This window comes from Pipistrellus kuhlii, unplaced genomic scaffold (assembly GCF_014108245.1).
Source record: "Pipistrellus kuhlii isolate mPipKuh1 unplaced genomic scaffold, mPipKuh1.p scaffold_m20_p_37, whole genome shotgun sequence".
NCBI lineage: Eukaryota > Metazoa > Chordata > Mammalia > Chiroptera > Vespertilionidae > Pipistrellus > Pipistrellus kuhlii.
In genome coordinates, this window is record NW_023425537.1 from 4,583,567 (window position 1) to 4,610,536 (window position 26,970).

The 26,970-nt window shown below is 41.7% G+C and overlaps 2 protein-coding genes and 1 long non-coding RNA gene across 14 annotated transcripts in view; all 3 read left to right on the forward strand.

Moving 5' to 3' along the window:
• The window catches only part of MED1 (mediator complex subunit 1), a 33,932-nt gene extending 17,183 nt beyond the window's left edge, over nt 1-16,749 (forward strand). For 6 of the 10 annotated variants that reach the window (XM_045570809.1, XM_036407908.2, XM_045570810.1 and 3 more), the window contains 9 exons: nt 139-212; nt 773-862; nt 1,575-1,686; nt 2,183-2,307; nt 2,564-2,682; nt 6,958-7,159; nt 8,747-8,842; nt 8,959-9,064; nt 10,412-15,646. In XM_045570809.1, coding sequence (XP_045426765.1) covers nt 139-212; nt 773-862; nt 1,575-1,686; nt 2,183-2,307; nt 2,564-2,682; nt 6,958-7,159; nt 8,747-8,842; nt 8,959-9,064; nt 10,412-13,622 — 4,135 coding nt within the window. In that variant the 3' untranslated portion in view covers nt 13,623-15,646. Of the gene's footprint in view, nt 1-138; nt 213-772; nt 863-1,574; nt 1,687-2,182; nt 2,308-2,563; nt 2,683-6,957; nt 7,160-8,746; nt 8,843-8,958; nt 9,065-10,411 lie in introns of all 10 variants that reach the window. The other 4 variants (XM_036407906.2, XM_036407902.2, XM_036407904.2 and 1 more) reach the window with 4 other exon arrangements.
• A 1,093-nt stretch (nt 16,750-17,842) lies between these two features.
• FBXL20 (F-box and leucine rich repeat protein 20) overlaps nt 17,843-26,970 on the forward strand; it is a 54,177-nt gene continuing 45,049 nt past the window's right edge. The window contains exon 1 of one of the 3 annotated variants that reach the window (XM_036407940.2): nt 17,843-18,339. In XM_036407940.2, coding sequence (XP_036263833.1) covers nt 18,292-18,339 — 48 coding nt within the window. In that variant the 5' untranslated portion in view covers nt 17,843-18,291. Of the gene's footprint in view, nt 18,340-18,762; nt 19,157-26,970 lie in introns of those variants that run through there. The other 2 variants (XM_036407938.2, XM_036407939.2) reach the window with 2 other exon arrangements.
• Nucleotides 26,415-26,866, forward strand: LOC118702201. The gene is made up of 2 exons (XR_004982667.2): nt 26,415-26,491; nt 26,743-26,866. It is a non-coding gene; the product is annotated as an uncharacterized LOC118702201 (long non-coding RNA).

Consider the following 26,970-nt stretch of genomic DNA (forward strand, 5'->3'; position numbering starts at 1 on the left):
GAAGTACAATTGTTATATGCCCAAGTACAGGATAGAGTCATTAATTTTATGGCTTTTAAGAGCTGAAGTCATTTTCACAATGTGTACTGATACCTGCAGGCTTTAAATATAAGCAAACATAGGTAATTTGTTTTGCAGGAAAGCAACCAACGCTGGTCCCTTAGATAAGATTCTTCATGGAAGTGTTGGCTATCTCACGCCAAGAAGTGGGGGTATGTGATCCTATTTTGCTTATTTAGAAAAATGTCTGATTTTTCATTGAGGAGTCATTACTTAAAATTTCACCTTGGGCCAGGCTGCTTGGCTCAGTGGTATGAACTGGGAGGTCACAATTCTATTCCTGGCCAGGTGCATGCCCAGGTTTCGGGCTTGATCCTCAGGGGGGGGGCATACAGGAGGCAGCTGAATGATGATTCTTTTTCGTCATTGATGTTTCTATCTCTCTCCTCCTCTCCCTTCCTCTGAAATCAATAAAAAAATATATATATTTTTAAAATTTCACCTTGGGTTTATAAGCAGAGGGAGAAAATTATTAGTCATTTCTAAGGTATTAACACCTATCTTCCCTACATTTTATATTTTTAATCGTGAAGTAAGTTGTTGCCACTAGAATCAATACTTATGCTTCTGTCGTATTTCATAAGCTGCTTTAGAGCATGAGTCTTCATATCTGTGAAACTATTTCCTGTATATAGGTTTATAAAAATGGGAATATTTTTCTTTATCTTAATTTACCTAGTAAAGATGTAGTGATAAGTTTTACTTTTCATAGGTCATTTAATGAATTTGAAGTACTATGCTTCTCCTTCTGACCTGCTGGATGATAAGACTACATCTCCCATCATTTTGCATGAAAATAATGGTAAGACTTTAAGCAACTGAAGGTTTTTGTCGTGTTTAAAAAAAATTTTTTAAGTTTGAATGCCTGTGCTTGTACTTTGTGGTTTGCTACTCGTAATAAGTTTGCTATCCCTGTTAAAGTTTGCACCTGATACAGTCATACACACACATGCGTACATATCTTCATATATAAATATATATATATATATGTGAATAAGTAAATGAGTGAATTAAAGCATATAAACCACCCTGACTTGAAATAATCCCCTTTAATCGTCACTTTAATGGTGAAGAAATTGGCCATCTTACTAAAGAATTACAATAATAGATGTTGTTTTCTATTTGCACTTTAATACACTAAAACAAAATGAGAAATGGCCTAATACTTCATTTGATCCCGTTATAACTTCAATCTTTGATTATCCTATAATCATAATTCTATTTAAATACATTCTAAAGTTGGAGAAAATAAGCAAATATCAGTAATGAGCTTTAAAAATTTTTTCCTTGGACTGCATTATTTCCTGTATTTTATTTTATTTACTGACAGAAACACTGGTTGGTTAGAAAGGTAACTTCTAGCATTTCTAAGTTATATCGGTATTACAGCATCTGTTAAACAAAATAGGTCTGACAAATCATGCAGAAGTTAGCCTGTTTTTGTTTTCTTAATGGTAGAGTCCTTATAATTTGTGTTAGTTTGGAAAATATCCTTTTTTTCCCTCACTTCCCAGTTCCTCGATCTTTGGGCATGAATGCATCAGTGACAATTGAAGGAACATCTGCTATGTATAAACTCCCAATTGCACCATTAATTATGGGGTCACACCCAGTTGACAACAAATGGTAAGTTAACTATAATTAATCCTAGGGTAGCCAAGTCCATTTTTTACCATCAAGCCCAGTTTTAAGCCAGTTTCACTTGGCTCTTCCCTCACTTGACTTTCTAGAGATTGGCTTTTTGTTTTACCCATTTAATTTTTTTTTTCAATGTTTATTTTTATGTTCCTCTGAAGTTTGCTCATGGAACACATTCTCTATCCTAAGAGAGAAAGAAGACAACTGTGCTAATTCCTCTTTTTAAATGATTGCTCCTTTTTCTCTCATGGGACTTAGGTTAGTTTGGAGTTACATTGGACCAATAACTAGAGAACATGCTTCAGGGTAGATATTTGATTATATACTTAAGGGTTAACAAATAGGATGCTTCAGAATTGGGGGAAGAAAGTTTTGATAGGCATTCTGAGTATGTGTTTGTATGAAGTAGACATGTCTAAGAATGGGTGTTTATATTTTTCATTTTCATATCAAGTCAGAACCCTACCTCTTCTTTTGTTTGAAGGACCCCATCTTTTTCCGCAATCACCAGTGCCAATAGTGTTGATCTTCCTGCGTGTTTCTTCTTGAAATTTCCCCAGCCAATCCCAGTATCTAGAGCATTTGTTCAGAAACTTCAGAATTGCACAGGTGAGTTATAAGTAACAGTAGCTAATCTTGTTATAAGTATGAAAAAACAAGTTTCAATTTCAGATTAACTTAGACCTCTTTTGGTCTTGTAGGCCTCAAAAAAGTATTGATGGGTATAGATGTTATTGGTACTTGGTACTGAAGTACTTTTTGAATAAATGGACAAATGAAGTAGAAGTCATGAAGGGAAAACTGAGCTGTCAACTTTTTGATCTTATTGTGATCGTTATATTGGTCCTTTCCCCCCTCCCCCCAGGAATTCCATTGTTTGAAACTCAACCAACTTATATACCCCTCTATGAACTGATCACTCAGTTTGAGCTGTCAAAGGACCCTGACCCCATACCTTTGAAACACAACATGCGATTTTATGCTGTAAGTAAGACTCTGTGGGCTGTTGTAGGTTATGTTTGGACCCCAAATGAGAATCTTCCTTTATAGGATTACTGAGGTTAAGTATTCTTTTGGACTGCTGGATCATATCGTATTTCCTCAGTCAGGCAGGAAATTACAGAAATCTCTGGAACACACTGAAGAAAGAGCATAAGTTTCTTCTTGTTTTTTTTTTTTTGTAACTTAATAAATCTTTATTGCTCAGATTATTACAATTGTTTCTCCTTTTTGGAGAAACCAAGATGGCGGCATAGGTAAATGCCTAACTGCAGCCTTGCACAACAATTTCAAAAAATACAATTGTTTCTCCTTCCCCCCCCCCATAGTTCCCTTCCACCCTCTGCCCTTACCTCCTTCCCCCATTGTCCTCATCCATATGTGTACCATTTTAGTCCAGTCTCTTCCTGCACCTGTCACACCCCTTCCCCCCTGATAATTATCAATCTACTCCCTTTCTTTGCCCCTGATTCTATTATATTCACCAGTTTATTTTGTTCTTCAGATTTTTAATTCACTTGATTTTTAGATTCACTTGCTGATATATATGTATTTGTTTATCATAATTTTTACCTTTTCTTCTTCTTAAAGAATATATTTCAGCCAAAGCCAGTTTGGCTCAGTGGTAGAGTGTCGGTCTGCGGACTGAAAGGTCCCAGGTTTGATTCTGGTCGAGGGCATGTACATTGGTTGCGGGTGGGGTGTGCAAGAGGCAGCTGGTCGATGTTTCTCTTTCATCAATATTTCTAGCTCTCTATCTCTCTCCCTTTCTCTCTGTTAAAAATCAATAAAATATATTTTAAAAATAAAATAAAATAAAAATAAAATGAAGTAAGTAAAAAAAAATATATATATAAATATATATATATATTTCATCATTTCATATAATACTGGTTTGCTGGTGAACTCTTTTAGCTTTTTCTTATCTGTGAAGTGCTTTATCTGCCCTTTAATTCTGAATGCTAACTTTGCTGGGTAAACTTTTTCTTTTTTTTTTTCTTTTTTAAAAAAATATATTTTATTGATTTTTTACAGAGAGGAAGAAAGAGGAATAGAGAGTTAGAAACATCAATGAGAGAGATTCATTGATCAGCTGCCTCTTGCACACTCCCTACTGGGATGTGCCCGCAACCAAGGTACATGCCCTTGACTGGAATTGAACCTGGGACCTTTGAGTCCGCAGGCCGATCCTCTATCCACTCAGCCAAACCGGACTCGGCTGGGTAGAGTAAACTTGGTTGTAGGTTCTCACTATTCATCACTTTGAATATTTCTTGCCACTTCTGTCTGGCCTGCATAGTTTCTGTTGAAAAATCAGCTGATAGCCGAAACCGGTTTGGCTCAGTGGATAGAGCATCGGCCTGCGGACTGAAAGGTCCCAGGTTCAATTCTGGTCAAGGGCATGTACCTTGGTTGCAGGCACATCCCCAGTAGGGGGTGTGCGAGAGGCAGCTGGACGATGTTTCTCTCTCATCGATGTTTCTAACTCTCTATTCCTCTCCCTTCCTCTCTGTAAAAACTCAATAAAATAAAATAAAAAATAAAAAAATAAATCAGCTGATAATCTATGGGTGCTCCCTTATAGGTAACTAACTGTTTTTCTCTTGCTGCTTATAAGATTCTCTCTTTGTCTTTTGCCCTTGGCATTTTAATTATGATGTGTCTTGGTATGGTCCTCTTTGGATTCCTTTTGTTTGGGGTTCTGTGTGCTTCCTGGACTTGTAAGTCTATTTCTTTCACCAGGTGGGGAAACTTTTCTGACATTATTTCTTCAAATAGGTTTTCAGTATCTTGCTCTCTTTCTCCTTCTGGCACCCCCATAATTCTGATGTTGGTATGCTTGAAGTTGTCCCAGAGGCTCCTTACACTATCTTCAACTTTCTGGATTCTCTTCTCTTCTTGCTTCTCCGGAGGAGTGTTCTTTGCCTCTTTATTTCAAATCTTTGACTTGATTCTTGTGTTTCTCTAGTCTGCTCTTGGGTCTCTGTATAATATTTTTTATTTCAGTCAGTGTATTTTAATCTCTAGTTGGTCCTTTTTTTAAAATATTTTATTGATTTTTTACAGAGAGGAAGAGAGAGGGATAGTTAGAAACATCGATGAGAGAGAATCATCGATCAGCTGCCTCCTGCACACCCCCCACAGGGGATGTGCCCGCAACCAAGGTACATGCCCTTGACCGGAATCGAACCTGGGACCTTTCAGTCTGCAGGCCGACGCTCTATCCACTGAGCCAAACCAGTTTCGGCTAGTTGGTCCTTTTTTATATCCTCAAGGGTCTCATTAAATTTATCGGCCTTTTCTAGAAAATTCTTGAAAAATCTTATAACTGTGGTTTTGAACTCTATATCCAGCCTTTTGTTTTCCTCCATTGCTTTCGTTTGAGATCTGTTTCCTTTTCTCGACATTTTTTGCTGATTCCGAGTTGGTAGGGTGGCTTTGTGTGCTTGGTGTCCTATATGGCCCAGTGGGTCAGCCTCCCCAGTTACCTGAGGTAGGCACTCTTGGTCTTCTCCTTTGTGTACTGCGTGTATAGCCTTATTGTAGTTAAGTCTTGATTGTTGTTGGTATCACTGGGAGGAATTGACCTCCAGGCCCATTGGATGTGAGTATCAGCTGTGTCTACTCTGGGATACTTTCTGTATTGGAGACAGTCTTATAGGATCAGACTTGCAAAATTGCAAAAGCCTCTGAGCTCAGCTTGGATAGGGTGGAGTCTCAGGGCTGAGCCACCAGTCTTGGCTTCCCATCAATCCTGCCCTTGTGCATGCGCCTCAGACCTCTGCCTTCCACACATCCCCTGAGTTTCCACCTGACAGTCCAGATTCCCCTTGTAAAGAGAGTAGGTGTCCCAGGGGCTTGCCTGGAACTGGGTTTCAGTGCTCAGTGCAGTCAAACTGGGGATTCAGTGCAGTCAGGAGCTTCTGACTCCTCCCGCTATGGAGAGGCCGCAGCAACCCACGGTCAGACCTCTCTGCACACACTCCCTAGTGCACCGCCTCTAGACCCTGCCCTCTGCGACTCCTAGCTCCCCCGAGTCTCCCAGTCTCTGAGTCTCCAGGTGCCTTTCTCTACAGTCCAGACTTCACCCACATGAGCCTGGGTCCACCAGGTTTCGGCCGTGGCTGGGGTTCAGTGTAGTCAGGGGCTTCCTTTCCCCTCCTGCCAGCCAGACACTCAGCCGCCCTTCCTCTCTGCACGAACATCTCTCTACCTCAGCGCTTTGTGGCTCCCCTGACCCGTGAGCCTCTCTCCTTCATGCTAGTTGTAGATTTCACACTCAGCCAGCTTTCCTGTGATTTTGTGGGTTTTTTTGTGTGTTTTTTCCCTGTGATTTTGGATGATGTCTGCTCTGTCTCTTAGTTGTTATTTTGAAATTGTTGTGCGAGGTGGCAGTTAGGCACTTACCTAGGCCGCCATCTTGGTTTTCCAAGAGCATAAGCTTCTAAGTCAGGAAAGAACATACATTTCATTATTGAGATTTCAGATGAAAGTTCCTTAGTGGTATTTGGATTTTTATAAGCATATAAATAGGTGTTAAATATTCTTATTAAATTTTCAAGTGCCATGAGCTTATAATCTGGAAAGGTCATTTATTCAGATGCATACAGGGAAGAAAGTGCTTGAATGCCCTGGCTAGTGTGCCTCAGTTGGTTGGGCATTTTCCCTTGCTCTGAAAGGTCGCTGGTTTTATTCCCAGTCAGGGCACATGCCAGAGTTGCAAGCTTGACCCCTGGTAGGAGACAGTCAGTTGACGTCTGTCTGTCTGTCTGTCTGTCTCTCTCTCTCTCCCTCCCTTCCTCCTTTCCTCTCCCTTCTTCCCTCTTTTCTCTCTAAAAATCAATGAAAATATATTTTTTTTTAAAAAGAAATGCTGGAGTGAATAAATTAAGGAAAGTTTCAAAACCTCATTTTCACTTGAATTTATTGGAATGTTTGATGATAGTCTAAAGTAGTAGTTCCCAAATTCTGATGCATTATAAGTATATATAGAGTATTTTATTAAAAATACAGATTATACAGATTTCTGAGGTAATTTTCATGTTAGCTAGGCTAGGAAACCACTAGCAGAACATTTACAAAAAAGGGTTTTATTCAGCCAAGTGGGTAATTAGCCTTTATAACATCAGCTAACCAAAGAATTCAGTGGAGTTCTATTACTCACTGAGTTTTGAGGTGTAGGTTATTTTTTAGGATAGTTGCGGATGGAGTATAATGTGTGAGTAAATAGCATTCATTTCCTTTGATCTTTTTGCCTAGGCTCTTCCAGGTCAGCAGCACTGCTATTTCCTTAACAAGGATGCTCCTCTTCCAGATGGCAGAAGTCTACAGGGAACCCTTGTTAGCAAAATCACCTTTCAGCACCCTGGCCGAGTTCCTCTTATCCTAAATCTAATCAGACACCAAGTGGCCTATAATACCCTAATTGGAAGCTGTGTCAAAAGAACTATTCTGAAAGAAGGTACTGTGTTTCCTTTTGATATCCTTACTAATAAATGGAAACTGATCACTCCAGTGATTTTCTAATTTGGTAGCCCATTGTATTACCTATGGAACTTCTAAAAAGACAGATATTTGGTTACCATATCCACATGAACTGAATTAGAACCTCAGTGGGAGGTGTTGGGAATCTAGTTGAAGCTCCACAAATAATTTGATGGAACCGATCTATAAATTGGCATACGGAAACCTCTGTGGGTTATTTGGGGGAAGAGGGGGTAGTGTTTGCAATGGACTTGGTTTTTCTCTGCATACAGTGATGTCATTGGTTAGCTAGGCCTGAACCCTGCAGTTGAATATAAAGTAGAACTTGAGATGCTGTTGGAAGAAAGTACTTCTTGATATCTGAATTTTAGAATGGAGGGAGGAAATATACTAAGGACTAAAAGAACTGAGTATATTTACTCCCTCCATTCATTGGAGAACTTAATCATATAGTTTAAAAAAGGATGAAACCTGTGTCTTTTTCTCCCAGGATTCTGGAATGCTTGTGTTTTCCAAACAGCTATTAGAAGCTTTGATATGAATTTTGGCTGCTTTAGTTAACCGCAGTTACTTTTTTTTTTTTTTTTTAATATATTTTATTGATTTTGTACAGAGAGGAAGGGAGAGAGATAGTTAGAAACATCGATGAGAGAGAGTCATCAATCAGCTGCCTCTTACACACCCCCTACTGCGGATATGCCCGGAATTGAACCCGGGACCCTTCAGTCCCCAAGCCAATGCTCTATCCATTGAGCCAAACTGGTCTTGGCCGCAGTTACTTTTTACCTTAGTTGTAAAACACTTCAGTGAAAGAGATGTATCAGTGCAAATGCTAGGCAAGAAGAAACAGGGAAGGTAAATCAGGAGATTTTTTTTATGGGAATAAGAACTGCTTTAGAAATGAGAAATTTTAGAGAGCATAAGCAAGTATGCCTATGGACCTTCTATTTCATGTATTAGAATCCTAGGAGAGTTCTTCAAATAGCTTCAGGGCACCTAAAAATGAGTTTTTGTATTGTAGTTATGAAGTTAGTCCTACAGAGATGCTTTTTGCCAAGAAAGTATGTGATCCTTGATTCTGGGCTGCCAACATGTTTAAGAACATATGATGACAGATATGTGCCTATTTGGTATAACTATATCATTTTAAATTGTAGCCCTATATCCTTGCTCACCAGATTATGGGTTGCACAGCAAACAGCTGCAAACACTGATAGAAAGCAGGGTTTATGGCAGTGGTTCTGGATGTCTGCTTATCACACAGAATGAGAAACTCCTCTTGGCCACATTTATATTCAGAATTCACTTTTAAGAGAGTGTTTATATCTTTCAAGGTCTTTAACAATTTAGGGATTAAATGCCTTCATTTTAGAAAACTGAAATTTAGTTCTTTGTTTCGGAGTATTTATAACATAAACTGGCAAATGCATTTTATTCCCTGTGAATGATACAGGTGTAGTTTCCAAGGGAAAGAAAAAATTTCATTCTTTACCCTTAGGGATTATTTACTTGTTTCAAGTCTTATATTTACTGATTATTTTATGATGTTTTCTTTGCCTTTTAGATTCTCCTGGGCTCCTTCAATTTGAAGTGTGTCCCCTCTCAGAGTCCCGCTTCAGTGTATCTTTTCAACACCCCGTGAATGACTCCCTGGTGTGTGGTGAGTTGTATGGGTCACTGCCATCTCTCCCAGGGCAGCAGTTAGGTTCCTTCATCTCTTCTTGAAAATTCAGGAGCTGAATCTAACTCAAATGCTTCTTATATTTTGTCTTTCAGTGGTAATGGATGTGCAGGACTCAACACATGTGAGCTGTAAACTCTACAAGGGGCTGTCAGATGCACTCATCTGCACAGATGACTTCATTGCCAAAGTTGTTCAAAGGTAGCACTGGCCCTTTTCGATCAGAGTCCCAGAAAGAGATGTATAGTAATGTTTTTTTCAGTATTAGAGTGAATTAGAAATTTAGAAGGAAAACATTTAGTTACTGCCTTGAATTCACTCTCCTCTGCTTTCAATTCTAAAGCAATATGAGCTTTGGTTTTTAAATATCATTATGAGAGTAACAGGATATGAGGTAACTTCAGGCCTGGCTTTAGAGTTCTTGTAGGAGGAAGAGAGCTGAAATAAGATGTAGGTCTTTAAAAAAAAAAAAAAAAAAAAAAAATATATATATATATATATATATATATATAATTATTATTATTATTATTATTATTATTATTATTGATTTTTTACGGAGAGGAACAGAGAATTAAAACATTGTTGAGAGAGAAATATCAAACATCAAGCACCTCCCACCAGGGATGGCCTGCAACCAAAGTACAGGCCCTTGACCGGAATGGAATCTGGGACCCTTGAGTCTGCAGGCTGACACTGAACCAAGCTGGTTAGGGTTGTAGGTCTTTTTTTACTTATCCTCTTTGTAACGTGTCAGTGACAGTATGTGGGAAGATACTTAAGCCAGTCAACTTTTCAGAAACACTGTAATTTTGAGATTTTTCTTGAAAAGATACCAGTGGGCCCTTTTGTAAATAAATTATTTTGGAACAGAGCCATATCTGTTCATTTACATATTGTCTATGGTGGTTTGCAGCTAAGATGGTAGGGTAGTTAGACAGAAACCATACGATCTTCAAAAGTCTAAATTGTTATTAACTGGACCTTAAGAAAGGTTGCTGACATGTTCTAGAGCAAATGTTTTCAAACATAGGTTTATAAATATAAATTTATAAGATAGAAAGTGCTTTGCTTTAAAATAAACAAGATTTCATACCAGTATTGTTTTGGAGTGATCTAAGCCATTAAGGTTTAGAACTTCAATGGGTAAAGAGATTTTTTCTAGTGGTTGATTAAGAGAAGTTATGTATCCCATTAATCACATGTCAAGCTCCAGAAGGAAGGCATTTTGTTACTGATTACCATTTTAGTTAATTATAATATCTAATTCTTTGGATTCTTGTTTATGGTTAGTTTGTTTTTGGTGATGCTTCAAAAGAAATTGATGATTGCCTACTGGTCCATATTCTCTTTAATTTACCCAAAGCTCTGGCATTTCACAGAACTGGTCCTGCTTTTGGGGTTATTTGTCTTACCTGCAAATTGCTGCAAACCTCTGAGGACATATCTAAATCTCAGGAAAAATTAAAGCTGCTTTTCTCTAATGAAAACTTGGTTTCATTCAGCAGCTAGTGTAATGCTAATTTTGTCTTTTTCCATCTTATCTTACAGATGTATGTCCATCCCTGTGACGATGAGGGCTATTCGGAGGAAGGCTGAAACCATTCAGGCTGACACCCCAGCACTGTCCCTCATTGCAGAGACAGTTGAAGACATGGTGAAAAAGAACCTGCCCCCGGCTAGCAGCCCAGGGTATGGCATGACCACAGGCAACAACCCAATGAGTGGTACCACTACACCAACCAACACCTTTCCGGGGGGTCCCATTACCACCTTGTTTAATATGAGCATGAGCATCAAAGATCGGCATGAGTCGGTGGGCCATGGGGAGGACTTCAGCAAGGTGTCTCAGAACCCAATTCTTACCAGTTTGTTGCAAATCACAGGGAACGGGGGGTCTACCATTGGCTCGAGTCCGACCCCTCCTCATCACACGCCGCCACCTGTCTCTTCGATGGCCGGCAACACCAAGAATCACCCGATGCTCATGAACCTTCTTAAAGATAATCCTGCCCAGGATTTTTCAACCCTTTACGGATGCAGTCCTTTAGAAAGGCAGAACTCCTCTTCCGGCTCACCCCGGATGGAAATGTGCTCGGGAAGCAACAAGACGAAGAAGAAGAAGTCATCAAGGTTACTACCTGAAAAACCCAAGCACCAGACTGAAGATGACTTTCAGAGGGAGCTATTTTCAATGGATGTTGACTCTCAAAACCCTATCTTTGATGTCAATATGACAGCTGACACGCTGGATACACCACACATCACTCCAGCTCCAAGCCAGTGTAGTACTCCCCCAACAACTTACCCACAACCAGTACCTCACCCCCAACCCAGTATTCAAAGGATGGTCCGACTATCCAGTTCAGACAGCATTGGCCCAGATGTTACTGATATCCTTTCAGACATTGCAGAAGAAGCCTCTAAGCTTCCCAGCACTAGTGACGATTGCCCACCCATTGGCACCCCTATTCGAGATTCTTCAAGCTCTGGGCATTCTCAGAGTGCCCTCTTTGACCCCGATGTCTTTCAAACCAATAATAATGAAAATCCATACACTGATCCAGCTGACCTTATTGCAGATGCTGCTGGAAGCCCTAGTAGTGACTCTCCTACCAATCATTTTTTTCCTGATGGAGTAGATTTCAATCCTGATTTGTTGAACAGCCAGAGCCAAAGTGGTTTTGGGGAAGAATACTTTGATGAAAGCAGCCAAAGTGGAGATAATGATGATTTCAAAGGATTTACATCTCAGGCATTAAATACTTTGGGGGTACCAATGCTCGGAGGTGATAATGGGGAGACTAAGTTTAAAGGCAATAGCCAGGCTGACACAGTTGATTTCAGTATTATAGCAGTGGCTGGTAAGGCTTTGGGTTCTGCAGATCTTATGGAGCATCACAGTGGTAGCCAGAGTCCTTTATTAGCCACTGGAGACTTAGGGAAAGACAAGACTCAAAAGCGAGTAAAAGAAGGCAGTGGCACCAGTAATAGTCTGTCAGGGTCAGGATTAGATAGCAAACCAGGAAAGCGCAGTCGGACCCCTTCTAATGATGGCAAAAGCAAAGATAAGCCTACAAAGCGGAAGAAGGCAGACACTGAGGGAAAGTCTCCGTCTCATAGTTCTAACCGACCTTTCACCCCACCTACAAGTACAGGTGGATCCAAATCTCCAGGCAGTTCAGGAAGATCTCAGACTCCCCCAGGTGTTGCCACACCACCCATTCCCAAAATCACCATTCAGATTCCTAAGGGAACCGTGATGGTGGGCAAGCCCTCTTCTCACAGTCAGTATACCAGCAGTGGTTCTGTGTCTTCCTCAGGCAGTAAAAGCCACCATAGCCATTCTTCCTCCTCTTCCTCATCTGCTTCCAACTCAGGCAAGATGAAAAGCAGTAAGTCAGAAGGTTCATCAAGTTCCAAGTTAAGTAGCAGTATATATTCTAGTCAGGGGTCTTCTGGGTCTAGCCAGTCCAAAAATTCATCCCAGTCTGGTGGAAAGCCAGGCTCCTCTCCCATTACCAAGCATGGGCTGAGCAGTGGCTCTGGCAGCACCAAGATGAAACTTCAAGGGAAGCCATCCTCACTTATGAATCCTTTAAGTAAACCAAACATATCCCCTTCTCATTCCAGGCCCCCGGGAGGCTCTGATAAGCTTGCCTCTCCAATGAAATCCGTTCCTGGGACTCCCCCATCCTCTAAAGCCAAGTCCCCTATCAGTTCAGGTTCTAGTGGTTCTCATATGTCTGGAACTGGTTCAAGCAGTAGCATGAAGTCTTCAGGGTTAGGATCCTCAGGCTCTTTGAAAACTCCCCCATCATCTAATTCTTGTACAGCATCTTCTTCCTTTTCCTCAAGTGGCTCTTCCATGTCATCCTCTCAGAACCAGCATGGGAGTTCCAAAGGGAAATCTCCCAGCAGAAATAAGAAGCCGTCCTTAACAGCGGTCATAGATAAACTGAAGCATGGGGTTGTCACCAGTGGCCCTGGAGGTGAAGAGCCAGTGGATGGCCAGGTGGGGGTGAGCACAAATTCTAGCCATCCTATGTCCTCCAAACATAACATGTCAGGAGGAGAGTTTCAGGGCAAGCGTGAGAAAAGTGATAAAGATAAATCAAAGGTTTCCACCTCGGGGGGCTCAGTGGATTCATCTAAGAAGACTTCAGAGTCAAAAAATGTGGGGAGCACAGGTGTGGCAAAAATTATCATCAGCAAGCATGATGGGGGTTCCCCTAGCATTAAAGCCAAAGTGACTTTGCAGAAACCTGGGGAAAGTAGTGGAGAGGGGCTCAGGCCTCAGATGGCCTCTTCCAAAAACTATGGCTCTCCCCTCATCAGTGGTTCCACTCCAAAGCATGAGCGTGGCTCTCCCAGCCATAGTAAATCACCAGCATATACCCCTCAGAATCTGGATAGTGAGAGTGAGTCAGGCTCCTCCATAGCAGAGAAATCTTATCAGAACAGTCCCTGCTCAGATGATGGTATCCGACCACTTCCAGAGTACAGCACAGAGAAGCATAAGAAGCACAAAAAAGAAAAGAAGAAAGTAAAAGACAAAGATCGGGACAAAGACCGAGATAAGAAAAAGTCTCATAGCATCAAACCAGAGAGTTGGTCTAAATCACCCATTTCTTCAGACCAGTCCTTGTCCATGACAAGTAACACAATCTTATCTACCGATAGGCCCTCAAGGCTCAGCCCTGACTTTATTATGGGGGAGGAAGATGATGATCTTATGGATGTGGCCTTGATTGGCAATTAGGAACCTTACTTTTTAAGACAAAAAAACATGGCCAGAGTGAAACTAATAAGTTTATAGGCAAACCACCATCAGGGGTGAGTCGGACAGGTGGTGTTTAAGAATGTTAAATGACATATCCTTGATACTGAGCTGGGTGAATTTAGAAAAGTATAGCCATACCCTACTAAAAAGATCATGGGTTTGATTATTAAGAATCACTGTTCCTTTGCCAGGAAAAAAAAAGTTAAAATACTTGCTTATAAAATGGAGCTGGGTGGGTGGGGCACAGGGAGAGGGAAGGGTGGAAAACAGTTTTGTGGGAAATATTCATATATATTTTTCTCCCTTTTCCATTTTTAGGCCATGTTTTAAACCCAATTTTAGTGCATGTATGCGAAGGGCTGGGCAGAAAGTGAAAAAGCAATACATCCCTTGATGCATTTGCATGAAGGTGTTGACCTTTGGGTAGCTGTCCATTTGAGACATGGGCAAATGAAGGACTTTGGTTACTTTGGACACTTAAGTAATGTTTTGTGTCTGTTTCTTAGGAGTGTTTGGGGGAGGGAAGGTAATTTTAGCTATTTATTTGTAATATTTTAACCCTTTATCTTTTTATACAGTATTCCTTTCTAATTCTATGAGGTTCAGGGTTCAAAATGATAGGACGTAGAGAAGAGCAAGGCTTATTTGGTTGTAGGGAGCTTGTAGCTTGTGCTGGTACATTAGCATGAGGCCCAAGCAAATTAGAGCCAATCTTTGAAGTTAAGGAGAAAAACCAAAATGGTATTTTCTGTGTTAGATTTTTCATGGGATTCAGACAACATTGGAATATTAGGAGTCACCTCCCTATGGAGGTAGTGATTTATAGTCTCCCTTTCCTTTACAAAAAAAAGCTGGCTGGCTTTTGGGGTTGTAAACATGTTTTCAGAAGCAGTAAGGTTTCATGTGGGACAGCTTCCCTGACCCAGTGGCATGAAAACCATTGCAGAATTAACAGTTCTCCTATATCCACAATGTGCCAAAAGTCTACACCCCAGCATTTTGTTTGTAGGAGAACAGATGCCATTCCTGAGAGCTGGGCTCCTTTCTCACAAGAAGGAGTCCAGACTTGAATCACTCATGCTCCCTTAGATAAAACAGTAAAAAAAAAAAAAAAATTAAAAAAAAAAAAGTGCAGCCATAGTTCACTTAAAACAATTTCAAGCTCACTTGAAGTAAGGGAGCCTGGAATGCTAGGTGGGCATGAAGATAAACCCTTGCTACTGTGTAGCAACCCAATTGGACCTTTTTGGAGGAATAGGTCTGAGTCTGGATTCTGGGGGACATCAATAAGAAGCCCTTCTCACAAATATAATAATCCAGGAGACCACTTGAGTGCAACACAAGTTCTCAGTATTTGGAGGGTCCTCTCAAAATTCTGCGGCCTTACTTTGATTTTTGACACCTGCACTGTGCCATTCCTGATGATTCCATTCAGGACCTGTATCAGCAGGACGGGGCATGGTCCCCAGCACAACTCTTCTGGATTAAAAAAAGAAAAGCCAGGTGACTTATTTATGTATGTGTGTGATAAATGGAGTGACTTCATCAGATATTGAAGAAGATTTCTATATTCAGCTCTTTCTGCAGGTTGGAGTTAGCATAGAGTTGGAAAATCAGCTTTGGCTTCTTTCCTGACTGTCTCTGATTTCCTCTAGTGTTCTCCCTTTTCTGGTCATCAGCTCTCAACAACTCTGCCACTTTTGTGTCCCAAGGTAATAAGAAGTAGGAAACGAAACATTGCAAAGTGGAGCAAGAAAAGTTATCCGTTACCGTATCAGTCAAAAGTCTTGGGTGACACTAAGGAGGACATGGGCAAGGTGATACCAGAGTGCTTTATCTTGTGATGCTGATACAGTAGCAGCCTCTCAGACATACAACCAGGTTGGATTTCTCACAAGTTTCTCACCTAGTTTTGAATCCTGTCCCATTGGTTCCTGCAGAAAAAAAAGAAAAAAAAAGTTATATGGTATTTTTGTTCTGGGTGGGGAAGATCTTATGGGGAATGTACTGCATAGTATCAGGGGCTCAGCTCCCCCAAGCAGAGCCAACAAATACCAAAATGAGTAAACTGGGAAGCTTTTTCTCTCTTTCTGTCTTCATCCCAGATCAAAGGATCCCGAGTTAGGATCTGGATGAAGGATAAGCCCCTGAATTGTCGATGGGCACACCCCACACACTGACCCAGCATCTGAACTTGCTTAACAGGGAGCCGGGGCTAAACTGCTTCACCCTGCCTGAGAACCAGGGAGCACTGCATTTCTCCACAGGGTGGAGGAGAAGAGGCAGAATAAACCAAGCCTGGGACACCTCCCTCCTGTCTAGGTGTACTCATTCTCCTGTTTCAAAAGACGGCAAGGACATGAAGTCAACTTCTACCTGTTTTCTGCTGCTGGCGTCTTATGTATTCTTTGACTTGATTTCTCTTCTGTCTTTAGCTTCATGTTAGGGGTTCTTGGTTAAAACCTGCTCTGATGTACATGAGGATTTCAGGTTCAAAAATCAGTACGTTTTAAAATAAGTATCGGGGGTGGATGGATGAAGCAGGATGTAATTGCCAAAACCAGGCTTGAGGTTGATAGCTCTTGGAAAGATTTTTTCTTAAGGCCTACGTCTAAAAATTTAGTGCAGCAATATCATGAATTCTCAGAAAACAAAAATGAAATCTTTCAGGGAGTCGGTGAGTCATACAGTATTCAGTCAAGTTACTTAAAGCAGATGCCAGTATAAGAAACTCATTGTCCACAGTCCCTGGGCGATCCCATTGTGTTACCTTTCCCCCCTTCTTCTCAACCCCCGCCTCCATGATTTCTACCCTTAAAGGTAGCTTTTTGAGGGATAGGAAGTGCTCAACGTCTGAGAAACTAGGTTGGGAAACAGGTTCAGCTGTAAAAGCTGGGCTTTAAATTTTGAGTTTTAAAAATGTACATCAGGAGCAGCTGGGAGGGTCTTTTCTAAAATCTTTGATTTTTCTGTGTATATGGCTGTTCTGTAAATACTTTGGGGATTTTCATTTTTTTGAAAGACAAAAACCTGGGATTTCCCCCCCAAAACATTACAAAAGAACCTGATTATTTACATGCAAATAAATTTCTTTGATAAAAAGTAATATGCCTATGTGTACTAAGTTTTCAACCTTTGAATAATGTTCATGTATTCATCTTTAAAAGTTTGGTCAATTAAAATTTAATCAAAAAGTAAAAGTATTCCTCTAGTAAGTGTAACTTGAAATAGGTTAACTGGAAAAGATAATTGAAACAGGAAAACAGACCTGTGAAAGTTTCATTTGATATATCTGCTCGAGCCAGTTTTACTATTTTCTGCAGGTTTTAGTCACCAAATTCATCAGTTTTTGCTAGAAGAAAACTGCTCTTAGGTGAGCCATAACTAAAAGGCTGAAGTGAAGCAATAACATTAAAAGTACCTGTGAGGGGAGAGAATATAACATCTAGATCTGGGTTTGTGGGCCTAAGAATGAGTTTCTGAAGCTGAGGTTTTTTGCTTAGAAGCCTTTTCAAGGATAATGAAAATAAAAGTGCTTGAAGAGTTTGGTAATAAGCCTTCCAGCTAAAATATGTTTTTTTGTTTTTTGTTTTTTGTTTTTTTACAATTCTCCAGCGCTATTTGTTTGTAAGCTCGTAATGAGATTCATAACAAGTTGGTCACTAAAACTGCGAATTAAACGAGGTATGAAAACAAACTCATATCTGTTGAAATTTGATAGTTTTTATCTTTGGCACATGATTCTGTGGTTTGTCCTTGTTTTAAGGGTAAACTTAAAAAAATATATATATACATATATATTTTTATTATTATTATTATTATTATTATTGATAATTTACAGAGAGGAAGAGAGAGGGATAGAGAGCCAGAAACATCGATGAGAGAATCATCGATCAGCTGCCTCCTGCACACCCCTCACCGGGGATGTGCCCACAACCAAGGCGCACGCCCCTGACCGGAATGGAACCCCGGGACCCCTCAGTCCGCAGGCCGACGCTCTATCCACTGAGCCAAACCGGCCTCGACAAGGGTAAACTCTTAATTCATGTAAATTCTATCATGAATTTCCGGACCTTGAGGACTGGAGTTGCTAAAGAATAATAACGCGATGACACAACCTAAGGAGTCAGACGTGTGTCAGTTTCCTTTCGATACGAGCCCCCGCCTACTCGTCCAGACACGCTTGTTTCTCCCGCCAAAGTGGCGTCAGGGTCAGGTTCTCACCAACCAGAGCCCTGATTGGAGGACGGGCAGGCAGTGAGCCCATTGGGCGCCTGCGGCGGTCGTGGCGGAGAGGGGGAGAAGCCAAAGGCCCTTTTGCCTCGCCAGCCCCCACTTCCACCAAAGTGCACCCCTCCCCCAGCTACAGGAATAGTCACCCCGCTCCAGCACTGAATCCCCCCCAGACCCCAAGGTGCGAGGTGCGGCCGCGCTGCATACCCCCGGAGCAGTGGGCAGCACAATTACCCCCCTGCCCTTCTGACTCATGCACAGGGAGACCCACGCCCCGCAGCGGCCCTCCGGGCTCCCCTGCAACGCCGGGTAATGCAATCCACGGGGGCGGGGGAGGCGGCGGCGGCGGTAGCTACGGCGGCGGCGGCAGCAACAACAGCACCGTCCCAATCTAGCGACAACCCGAAAGAGGAAAATGGCTCCGAGCAGGGACCGCCTGCTGCACTTTGGGTTCAAGGCGACAGTGAGTGATAGGGGAAGGGAGCTGGGTGGCCGGGAAGGACGTGTATGGCAACGCAGGCTATTGGGGGTGGGGAGGGAGAAGCGACCAGGCGTAAGGGGGCTGGGGAGGAACAGGGCAGAGCGTTCAAGTGCTCGGTGGTGGATGCGTGCTCCATGCCCGCAGAGTGGAGGAGAGCTGGGGGCTCCGGGGCTGCGTGCAGTGGCCCCGCTCTCCTCGCTCCCCCGGACCCGCGATCACGCGCGCACCGGCACCCGCCTCACAGCCCCTCCCACACAGACAGACACACGGACACACGGACACTTCCCTGCCTCTCCAGCTCGCGGTGGGCTTGCGGGCCCGGGAGGAGAGCGGGCTGGCGCCGCCCCGCGCCCCGGCCGCTCCCGGGCCGCCGCCGTCGCCGCGCCGGGTGGGGGGAGGGGTGGTCCCGCGCCGCCGGGCGCTCCTCCCCCTCCCCCTCCCCACGCCGCGCCGCGGCCCGGGCGGCGCCGGCCAATGAGCAGCCGCGTTGCTGGCAGGTGGCGAGTGTTTTTGTTTTGGGTTGAAGTTGAGGCTGAGGAGAGAGAAGAGCGAGCGACGGAGAAGTAGCCGCCGCCGCTGGCGCCGCGGGAGGTGGAGGAGGCCCAGCCGGAGCCCAGAGGTCTTTTCTCGCCGCCGGCGGCCCCCGCCCGCCGCGCCCGGGCCTCCTCCCGGCCCCGGAACTCCGGGGCCTGCCCGGGGCCCCTCGCTCTGCACTCCGCTCGCCGCAGCGCCGGCCCCGGCCGCACCCGCCGGCCTCATGAGGAGGGACGTGAACGGGGTGACCAAGAGCAGGTTTGAGGTGCGCGCTTGGCGGGCCGAGGGCGGCGGGAGGAGGGCGATTCCGACTCTCGGGGCCCCCGAAATTCGCTCCGCACGGAGCCTCCTCCCTTTGCCTGGCGCCGTCACCCCCTCGGCCGCCGGCCTCCCAGACTTCTTCCCCCACCCTCGCGCCGCAAAGCCCGGCGCAGCCCGGCGCCCCCGGGCCTCCGAGCTGGTCGCCTCCCGCCTCTGCCGCTGGTGGGCCCCCGGCGGGGGGGATCTGCTCCGGCGCCCTCCTGCTCCCCTCCCCCCGGCATCCCTCGGCGCTCAGTTCTTTGCACAACCCTTGGCTCATCTCCCTCCGCCCCGGAGAAAAAGCATCACGGATCCCACCACCACCTTGTTCGGGAAGCGAGGGGGGAGGTGATGGGCCAGGGGGTCGTTTGTCCGAGTTCGGGGGAGACCTTGGCTCTAGGGCGGGGAAGTGGGGGTGGCAGGCTGGGGGGTGCGGGAGACGACCACGGGGTTTCGCCGCCGCGTTCGGTCGGGGTATTGTTCTGATACTTCCTCTTCTTTCCCGTTTCGTCTGTGCTTTGGAGGCTCATTGTTTCTGGGAACTCTTAGGTGTGTGCAGGCTTGGAGGTTGGGACGAAGGTCCGAGAAATTGCAGGAAACCCCTTCGAGTCCGTTTGTCTCTAAGAACTTCTCTGAAGATAGAGGTTGATAGTCATGCAATTGAGAAACGGGCGAGGACATAAGGAAACAGCCGAAAAGCGTCTGCAGAGAGGAGTCCCCGTGTGGGGCCGTGATTACTCCGGGAGGTGAGGCATTGGAGCTGCTCGGGGATCACAGGAGTGCTGCACCGGGAGGGGCATCCCGGGGATTGAGAGAGAAACTTCTACAAGAGGAGGAGGTGTTACCTGGCCCTTTTCTGGCAGGGACTCAGGCTGACCTGGGATCGCTCACAGCTCAGTGTACTTCTCGCTGGGTGTTTTTTCTGCATTTCCATTTGAAGGATGAAATTGTAAGACGGTGAGACAGAAGTTTCAGAGCGCTTGCCAACTCGGTGCAGAGGGTGAAATTGCTCCCTACAGGTCTTAAGTTTATCTGTTCCTTGATTTCTTTTTCTGGTTATGGGGGAAATGTTTGTTTTGATTTATCCACTAATGTCAAGTTAGGAAGTGTTTGGGGGAGGTAAACATGGATGACTACAATGCAAGGAAGGAGTGAAGAAAAATTAAGGAATTGGTCTCTCAGTGCTTTCATGTTTATCTTAATCACAGGAAGAAAGCATTATTAGTGGACAAGATTGGGTTTTTACTTTATGTTGTCCTAATGTAGAGAGACCCAATAAACTTACTTTTTGGTGTTTTCACATTAAGTACTACTGTAAAAGTTGGCACTGTCATTAAAATTACTGAACAGACATTTGGCACTTAGCAGGAATCTTGAAGGCCCTCAAATACTGAAGATTTGAGTAGGGAATAGCCTTTTGCCATTGCAACCAGCTTTGTGTCATTTATTTTGCTGTTCACTTTTAGGTTGTGTGACTGTTGGAAAGAGTTCTTTTGTGGAATGTGCTTTAAAATTGCATTCTTAAAATAATTTATATTGTAATTCGTAGTTTATCTGTAGTCATGGTACTAAAATAATAAAATTTATTGCTTTATTAAGCATGTCTATTTAACCTTGATTGATATGTAACTGGCAGTTACAGCTTTCTAAACATTTTTGAGAAGATTAAAAAGAAAGAAGAGGAGGACGGGGGAAACCCTCCTTGTATAGTGTTCATGATTAAAGTGTTTGTAAACCAAAAGCTGCTCTTTTATTATGGGAAGCATTCCATGCTAGAATACAAATGAAAAGGGCTGGAATTGGTGTGTGTAAATTGGTTTCATTCTTTCTTTTTTAATCTGGGTATTTCTTAAAGTCATTTCTTTACTCTCCTAATTTACAAATAGTAAAACAATAAAATATTAGATCTTTTATGGAGAATTCACTTATTGCTAATTTATTAAAAATATTTAAATATTCACTGAAGTTATAGATAAAGATGAAGTAGGATATAGATAAAGAAAATATAAAGATAAAGATAGAAGATACACATAAAGATAAAGATAAAGATAAAGCCGGGTATAAAGAAGATACAAAGATATAGATAAAATAAAGCAGGCTTTTTATATTTAAAACGTTTACATCAAATTATTTTTAATTCTCAATATTCAGAATACTTTTTATTTTTCCAAAGATGCTTTTTAAAGGACGATAATTTTATGATTGTAAGCAGACACCTGATCTCTGAGAATTTTTGTGAGTGCAGGAAAATTTTATAGCAACTAATTTTAAATTAGTTATGATTATGAAAAGTGAAAAATTGTTCCCTTTTTCTTGGCCATATTTTTTTTTTCCTGGCAGAGAAGATAACCAATGCTTATCTTTTTATAGTTGATTCGTTAAAATCCTTTTATAGGGATATCCTATGTATTATGCTTTAGAATGTTATACCTGAAGGCTACACACTTTAAATCTCACACTCAGGGATAGAGGTATAGAAAAAAATTTAAGTTACTATCAAGAGAGAACACAACCTGTTAGCCAAATATATAGCATCCCATAAGTAAATAGCCAAAGTAGATGATTGTTGAATAGAAGAGTTAAAAAGATAGATGTAAAAATTATTGTTTGTTTTGCTTATCACTTTGGCATTAAATCAATGCAATAATAATAATAATCCTTAAACATTAACGTAATGTGTGCCCAATTGTTTTAATTTCTCTCTTTTAAAAAATATATTTTATTGATTTTTTTACAGAGAGGAAGGAGAGGGATAGTTAGAAACATCAATGAGAGAGAAACATCATGATCAGCTGCCTCCTGCACATCCTCTGCTGGGGATGTGCCCACAGACAAGGTACATGCACTTGACGAAATTGAACCTGGGACCTTTCAGTCTGCAGGCTGACGCTCTATTCACTGAGCCAAACAGGTTAAGCCTAATCTCTTAATTTAAATTCATCATTCAAATACTTATTTTATTACTTACAGTTAACCTTGTTTTTAAGCAAATTTGGTAATTTCAATTTTTAAAAAAATACATTAATTTTTTTACAGAGAAAAATGGAGAGAAAGGGAGAGTTAGAAACATCGATCAGCTGCCTCCTGCATACCTCCTACTGGGGATGTGCCCGCAAACAAGGTACATGCCCTTGACTGGAATCAAACCTGGGACCTTTCAGTCCGCAGGCCAAAGCTCTATCCACTGAGCTAAACCGGTTTCGGCTGGATATTAAGTCTTGATTTTTGCCACCAGCTAACTATAATTTTGGTCATTTTTTAAAAAGTTGACTTTAGAGAAAAAGATCAGTTTGTTGTTCCAGTTGAGTCTTGTATGTGCCCTGACTGGAAATCACACTGCAATCTTGGTGTATGCTGACAACACTCACACCAACTGAGCTACCCAGCCAAGGCCTGATCATTTCCCTCTGCAAAGCAAGGGAGTTAGAATCAGTTATAAAGGTTTCCTTTGTTTCAGAATCCCATGAATCTGTAATTTTTGAATAAAAACAAAGGACCATATTTTTGTCCATTTCTTCTGAAGCAAACAGCCACTCTGATATTTTTGTTTTAAAATTTGTAGGCTGATGGGAGGGTGGAGTGGGGGGGGAAGAGATCAACCAATGAACTCATGTGTATATGCATAACTGGAGGACACAGACAGTGGGTGGTGAAGGCTTGAGGGCAAGGGGGTAGAAGAAGGCAGTGGGGGGGGGGGGACATATGTAATACTTTCAACAGTAAAGACTTATTTTTTAAAATGGCTGTCATCAATGAATCAATAAATAGCCAAAACAAATTTTGTAGTCTTAGTTGCACAGTACTGTTAAAGCCTGCAATAATAATCTTTTTCCCCTTAAGGTTCTATTTTGTAAAGGATATTTTGCACAGTAAATAACCATATTTTCCAATTCTGTGCATATGGAAAATTATATATATTTTTCTAGTGGGTGAGAGTCATTTTACTCTATTTGAAAGGCATTGCAATGAGAAAGAGTACTAGTAATACTAAGGACTTTTAACACTTTAGAGATTGATTTGAAAGCAATCTAATACAGAAAATCCAAATTAGAAGTCTATGCCCTATAGGTGCATTCAGACAATCTGCCCTTTTTGAATAGTGTCATTGATGTTTCTTTATACTCATGGGTCCCTTTTTGAAGTACAATAACATTATATCATGTACTTATGTGGTAGTAGTAGATTACAAAGATACAAACATGTTATTTTTAAATAATGAAATTTAAAAATTAACATGGCCGAGACCGGTTTGGCTCAGTGGATGGAGCGTCGGCCTGCAGACTGAGGGGTCCCGGGTTCGATTCCGGTCGGGGGCATGTGTCTTGGTTGTGGGCACGTCCCCAGTGGGGAGTGTGCAGGAGGCAACTGATCGATGTTTCTCTCTCATCGATGTTTCTAACTCTCTGTCCCTCTCTCTTCCTCTCTGTAAAAAAAATCAATAAAATATATATTTTAAAAAAATTAACATGTTTGTATCTTTGTAATCTTCACAGGGATAAACTATTATGCATGTTTTCCATTAAGTTGTTAAAATATTTTATCTTGCCAAAAACTATAAAACATATTCTCTTTTGTTATTGTAGTTAATACTTACCTGAGGATAATGACACACACACACACACACACACACACACATCTCCCTTTGATATTTCTAGAGAGAGTGAGAAGTGGGGAGAGAGAGACATAGATGTGAGAGAGATACATCGATTGATTGCCTCCTGAACACACCCTGACGGGGTGGGGGAATCTAACCTACAACCCAGGTATGTGCCCTTGACTGGGGAATAGAACCTTCAACCCTGTGGTGATCAGGCTGACATTCTAACCACTGAGCACATCAGCCAAAACAAAACATACTTTCAAATCCACAACGGAGGATATTATTTTGATTTTAGAGAGAGAGAAACATCAGTGTGAGAGAAACATTGATTGATTGTCTCCTGTTCACGTCCCAACAGGGATTTAACCTGCAACCTGGGTAATGTGCCCTGATCTGTAATCGAACTCACAGCCTTTTGGTGTGCAGGAGGACGCGCCAGTCCACTGAACCACCCGGCCAGGGCTGTAAAAAGTTTATTTTCATTTCCAGAGTTGTCTTTCTTTTCAACTCTTGGTCTCATTTTCTTTTTACAAATTAATAAGTACTTCTGTTGCAGTTAAGGATTCCATGCCTAGCCCTTAAATTACTGTTTCCCAACTGGTGACAGATTGGAAAATGAATTAAAATTTTAGTAATCTAACTACTACTGTGGTTTTGGAAGGGTATTTTTAGATGTTCAAAATAAAATATTCCGTTACACCAGGAAAATCCAAGGGAGGGAGGAAGAAGAAAGAATTCCCTTAAACTGACCAAATTTAGCTCCTTTCGCATGGTTGTCTTTACGGTTTCCTACTTGACCTTCCAGACTTAGTGAATTCTTGGGTCAGACCCCCCACACAAAATTGACTCAGGAAAATGAAGGCATTCAGCTGTGGTTTTACAGATTTATGTCTTAATGCACTTGGACTCATTTGAAAATGTTAACTTAATAACAACTAACAATAAGTGATGGTATGAGAGAGAGAGAGCTAGAAACATCAATCAGAGAGAAACATCGACCAGCCGCCTGTTGCACACCCCTACCGGGGATGTGCCCGCAACCAACATACATGCTCCTGACCGGAATCGAACCTGGGACCCTTCTGTCTGCAGACCGATGCTCTACCACTGAGCCAAGCCGGTTTTGAAACTTCTGTGAATTTTAATCAGCCTAGTGGAATGGTAATAATTTAGCAATGTTTTAATCTGGAGTTTATTCTGTAACCATTACTGTATTCATTGTTAGGCAGATATGGATACATGTCTCCTAAGATGAGAATCTGGCACCTGGTTGTAAATTGACATTTAAAACACTAAGATCAGTCAGCTTTTACCCCAGAAAACTCCATTTTCTGATTTGTAGAAAATTAAGCTGTGGCATGACTGAACATGCACAAGTAGCAATGCATTTATTTTTTGAAAAAGAGCACTTCATTGCCAATACCCTTTTCCCACATGCATTCATGTCATTTTTTGAAAATTTACATGTTCTTCATGTAAAGAAGCTTATGTTGAAAAAAATTGCATCATAACTTATTTCTGCAACACATTTGTAGGAAAGAATATCTTGGAATTTTCCATTACACATTTATTTAATACTAGAACTTTTTATATCATCATGAATGGTGACTTCAGGGAAGTAGGGACTTAATATTCAGTATTCTTTGTCAAAGCTGACTGGATTTATACCAGAGGAGCTTCCCAAGTCTAAATCTACACAGCAGCAGCAACAAATGCAGTTTTACTGAGGTCAACACATTCCTTAAGAAAGAATAATTATATTGAAATTAAAATCCTCAAAAGATGGATTGTAGGCCTTAAATGACAAATTTTATTTGCACTCATCAGTCTCTGATCCAGACAGAAAAGTTTATTCTAAATTAGAAATCAAGATCACACAGACTGAACGCACACTGAGCCCCAGGGGAAAACCATTTGCATCTCTTTATCTTTACAGCTCTTAGTAAAATAAGATCTCTAGTAGTCTGTTTCTCTAGTTTAACACAAACTGGATTAATGTTAAAGATTAAGTTTAATATAATGTATGTCAGTTTTTAAAAAAGATTAAACCCACAACTTTTATTTTTTAAGACTACTCTCCCTGAGTTAAACAGACATTATTAAGGAGGAGTAAATAAAACTAAATTTTATTTATCACAACTGAATTCTGTAGTAGAGATTAATAAGTATCAACCTGAATGACTATCAGACTCACTAGTAAAGTTTTTGCACAGTACTAATCCTTTGAGACTGTAGTCATCCACTGAATGGGAGATCTGGGAATGGAAGTTTCCTAAGAGAGAGTGATACAAATGTCTGTTATAGAAACATGGAAAAGAAATATAAAGATAATTTATATTTACAACCTGAACTCCATGGGGAAATAATTTGTATATCATAAATTTGAAATCATAGCCGAAACCGGTTTGGCTCAGTGGATAAGAGTATCGGCCTGCAGACTGAAAGGTCCAGGGTTCGATTCCGGTCAAGGGCATGTACATTGGTTGCGGGTACATCCCCAGTAGGGGGTGTGCAAGAGGCAGCTGGTCGATGGCTCTCTCATCGATGTTTCTAACTCTCTGACCCGCTCTCTTCCTTTCTGTAAAAAATCAATAAAATATATTAAAAAATAATAATAAAATAAATAAATTTGAAATAATAAAATCAGTGCCCTTTTCTCAGGTTTCTATTCTATTCTAGATGTTTAGCCCTAGAAACAAGGTCTGCAGCTAGCCGAAACTGGTTTGGCTCAATGGATTGAGCGTCAGCTTGGGGACTGGTGGGTCCCGGGTTTGATTCCGGTCAAGGGCATATACCTTGGTTGCGGGCACATTCCCGGTGGGGGGTGTGCAAGAGGCAGCTGATCGATGACTCTCATCGATGTTTCTATCTCTCTCCCTTCCTCTCTGTACAAAATCAATAAAATATATATTTTTTAAAATAAAAAAAGGTCGTGAAATTAAAAAAAAAAGGTCTGCACCTAATCAATCAAATGTACAGCACGTAATATATAGTTATTTTACAATTTGTACATTTTACGTGATCTAATACATTGTTTCACTAACGAAACCATCACACCACACCTCTCATCCTCCCCAAAACATTAAATATCTAAGTATAAAAGCCAGAACTTTAATCTAGTTGACTTTGAAGTCTGTTAATACTTGCCTCTAGGGTATGCTGAGAATAGGTTGTTTTGA